This window comes from Panthera uncia (assembly GCF_023721935.1).
Source record: "Panthera uncia isolate 11264 chromosome C1 unlocalized genomic scaffold, Puncia_PCG_1.0 HiC_scaffold_3, whole genome shotgun sequence".
Lineage (NCBI taxonomy): Eukaryota > Metazoa > Chordata > Mammalia > Carnivora > Felidae > Panthera > Panthera uncia.
Window position 1 is genome coordinate 4736358 of NW_026057584.1, and position 3751 is coordinate 4740108.

The 3751-nt window shown below is 61.9% G+C and overlaps 1 protein-coding gene across 2 annotated transcripts; it reads left to right on the forward strand.

Moving 5' to 3' along the window:
* The first annotated feature begins 470 nt into the window (after positions 1-470).
* On the forward strand, positions 471-3140 carry GBX2 (gastrulation brain homeobox 2). Of its 2 annotated transcripts, none has more exons than XM_049614628.1 (2): positions 471-1137; positions 2181-3140. In XM_049614628.1, the coding sequence occupies exons 1-2, from the start codon at positions 615-617 to the stop codon at positions 2702-2704; spliced, it is 1047 nt and encodes a 348-aa protein (XP_049470585.1). In that variant the 5' UTR covers positions 471-614; the 3' UTR covers positions 2705-3140. The 2 variants fall into 2 exon arrangements, with proteins under 2 accessions (XP_049470585.1, XP_049470584.1); XM_049614627.1 differs by having other exon boundaries at positions 471-1204; positions 2181-2371.
* Positions 3141-3751: the final 611 nt, after the last annotated feature.

Consider the following 3751-nt stretch of genomic DNA (forward strand, 5'->3'; position numbering starts at 1 on the left):
GGGCCCGCGCGCTCCGCCGGCGGCGCCCGCAGCCCGCTCCCGGCCAGCCCGGGTGGAAGGGGCGGAGCCCCGTTTTCGCTCCGCCTCCTCCCGGCGCAGCCAATAGGCGGTGGCGCCCGGCCCCACGTGACGTAAGCCCGGCCGGGCAGCAGGCAAAATGTGAATGAGAAAGAGGAGCGCGATTTAAAGGTGCTGGCGGCGCCCGCCGAAGACAAGTGCGCCAGCTTCGCGCGCTCCCCAGCGGCCCGCGGGAGGCGACGGACTGCGGATCGGACAGACGGACGCACTGACGGCTGCGAGCCGGGGCCGAGGGGGGTAGACGACACGCGCGCGGGCTCCGACGGGCAAGAGGCGGGCAGCGGCTCCAGCGAGCCCGCGGGGCCCGGGTGCCCTCTCCACTCCGGAGCTCACGACCTCACCCCGCGCGCTGCCCGCACCCGCTCCCGCCGGGCATGCAACCCGCTCAGGGCTGAGGGTCGGCGGCGCCTGCTTTCAGGGTCCGGCTCGGCCCCTGCGCGGCGCACCCGGCTGTGCTCCCGGCGCCCGGCGGGCTTCCTGGCGGCGGCGCGGCGCGGGGACTTTTCGCCTCTCGCTGGCCTCTTCCGAGCGCGTCTATGAGCGCAGCGTTCCCGCCGTCGCTGATGATGATGCAGCGCCCGCTGGGGAGTAGTACCGCCTTCAGCATAGACTCGCTGATCGGCAGCCCGCCGCAGCCCAGCCCCGGCCATTTCGTCTACACCGGCTACCCCATGTTTATGCCCTACCGGCCGGTGGTGCTGCCGCCGCCGCCGCCGCCGCCGCCCGCGCTGCCCCAGGCCGCGCTGCAGCCCGCGCTGCCGCCCGCGCACCCTCACCACCAGATCCCCAGCCTGCCCACCGGCTTCTGCTCCAGCTTGGCGCAGGGCATGGCGCTCACCTCCACGCTCATGGCTACGCTGCCCGGAGGCTTCTCCGCGTCTCCCCAGCACCAGGAGGCGGCGGCCGCCCGCAAGTTCGCGCCGCAGCCGCTGCCGGGTGGCGGCAACTTCGACAAGGCTGAGGCGCTGCAAGCCGACACCGAGGACGGCAAAGCCTTCCTGGCCAAGGAGGGCTCCTTGCTCGCCTTCTCCGCGGCCGAGGCGGTGCAGGCGTCGCTCGGTGAGTCGGCGGCGCGCGCGGCCGGGGCGCGGGGGCGGGAGGGGGGGCGGGGGCGAGCCCGCTCCGGGTTCCCGCGGGCGCAGAGGGGGCGAGGCCAAGCCCCCCACACGACCCCCCGCCCCGGCCCCCCTCTCCGGAGCAGCGGGAGGACGCGGCCGAGCGGTGCCGCGAGGCCTCCGGGGGGCATTTAGAGCCGAGCAACAAGCTAGGGCTTAGGGGTAGTAGCATTTAGCCCTCGGGGCCAGCTGCTGTGCCGGGCGGCTGTTCGTCTGTCCGGCGGCGAGTTTGGAGGAGTCTGTCCCCCCTCCCGCGCGCCGTGACCTGGGGTCCTGGATGAGTTTCAGCCTTTAGGGCTGGCGGGTTGGGCTGCGCGTCTCAACCGTGCGTGTGCTCAGGGGCGCCCAGACCTATTAACCCCCTTCACTGGGCTTGGTGCTTGCCCGGGAGAACCCGATTCCCGGGAGGCTGTGCGTCTGCGTGTGTGTTGGGGTGCCTTGTGGGAACTTCTCCTAAGGCTACAAAACTTCCCTTTCGCCAACATCATCTGCCTAAAAAAAAAAAAAAAAAAAAGACCCGGTCTGGGATCTCCACCTCCCTGTGGCCCCACTTTGGCTGCGATGAAATCGAGGTTCACTGAATCTTCACTGGGGGGTGGGGGGAGGCAAGATGGATCGTGAATTTCCCCCTTCAGTCCTCACCCAGCCCCCACCCCAGGGACAAAGAGGATGCTGCTCTCTTGGGCCTCACGCCTCCTGTTACTTCTGCCTTAAGCTGCCGGAGGCTGGGAGGGTGCAGACGCGGCCTGGCGGCCCCTTGAGTGATGGTTCTGGGCAAAGGGCCGTCGCCTGTCCTGTCTCCTCTCCTCCTTTGAGCTTTCTCACGCCCCCCCCCCCTTCTCTACCCCTCAAAGGCCAGGAAATCACAATGTGTTAATGTCATAGAAAGACAATCCGCTAAGGGCGGGGGAGGCCCGAGTGGCGGTGGGAAGGGGAAGAAGGCCAGTGTGCGAAATGTAATAAAACGCCGTTTGGTTTTGCTTTCAGTCGGGGCTGTCAGAGGGCAAGGGAAAGACGAGTCAAAGGTGGAAGACGACCCGAAGGGCAAGGAGGAGAGTTTCTCGCTGGAGAGCGATCTGGACTACAGCTCGGATGACAATCTGACCGGCCAGGCGGCTCACAAGGAGGAAGACCCCGGCCACGGGCTGGAGGAGGCCCCGCCGAGCGGCGGCGCCGCGGGCAGCACCACGTCCACGGGCAAGAACCGGCGTCGGCGGACTGCCTTCACCAGTGAGCAGCTGCTGGAGTTGGAGAAGGAGTTCCACTGCAAAAAGTACCTGTCGCTGACCGAGCGCTCGCAGATCGCCCACGCCCTCAAACTCAGCGAGGTGCAAGTGAAAATCTGGTTCCAGAACCGCCGGGCCAAGTGGAAACGGGTGAAGGCTGGCAACGCCAATTCCAAGACAGGGGAGCCCTCCAGGAACCCCAAGATCGTCGTCCCCATCCCCGTCCACGTCAGCAGGTTCGCGATCAGAAGTCAGCATCAGCAGCTGGAGCAGGCCCGACCCTGAGGGCCCAGGGAGAGCCAGGGCCTGGACCGCCGTTGGAGAAGCTACAGCTCTGGAAGGAAACCACGGTGGCCTCTGCCATGTTTGAAGCAAAACTCAAAGTCACCCCCCCACACACACACACACACCCAACTTTGGACATCCCAAGCACACTGAGAGTATATTCCTTCAGAAGGCTGAAGACTGCTTTCGAAGGGGCTACAGCTCTACCTGATGCCTGATGACACAGTAAATATTTATTATACTATCCTACTTTGTACATAGATATCTATATAAACTGGATCTCAGCTGCAGTATTTTGAAAGTTAGAGGACCAAACTGCCCTGTAATGTTCTCCACTCACATTCCAGAAGAAAACAGAACCTCTGCTGTAATCCTCCACGGATAGCAGCCACCTTTCCATACTTTTCCAAAGGTAAACATAACACTGAAGAACAAACCCTCGTTTTTGTTTCTCTTTTGGTTTTTTGTTTTGTTTTGTTTTTTGTTTGTTTTTGTGTTTTTTTTTAAGTTGACCGAAAAGCAGACGTTTTGGGGGCAGCCTGGAAATTTGCTTTGCTTTGGTTTTGCCTGGCGTTCTTTCCTGGGGTTGCACATCCTATCTGAGCCATGTTTGGAAGCACGTCTCTGTTGTGTTTAATTTATTTCAATGTAGCTTATTTTCTTATAAGTTATGACATTTAAACAATCGCAGTCTTGTGAATAATAAAAAGGAGAGAGAGAGAGAAGGGAAAAAAAAAAAAAAGACCAATCTCTGGGTCTCGTGAGTGTGTCCAGATTTGAGTGTTTGCAGGGCACCACCGGAGAATGGCCAGGCAGCTGGTCTGGGACCAGCACTGGATAAAAGTCCCCTGTCCTGGTCTCCGCAGGCTGGCGGGACACAGCACACCCCGCGCCTTCCCAGGTTTCTAATTGGCGAGCAAGAGCTCTAGCTGGGTTATAAATTTCAGGGAGCCTCACTTTCACCTGAGAAAGCTGACATCTCCCCCTTTTGCATGGTCTAATCACTACCTAGGAGGCTGGCAAACTTGGGCCAGAGGAAGAGGCGGG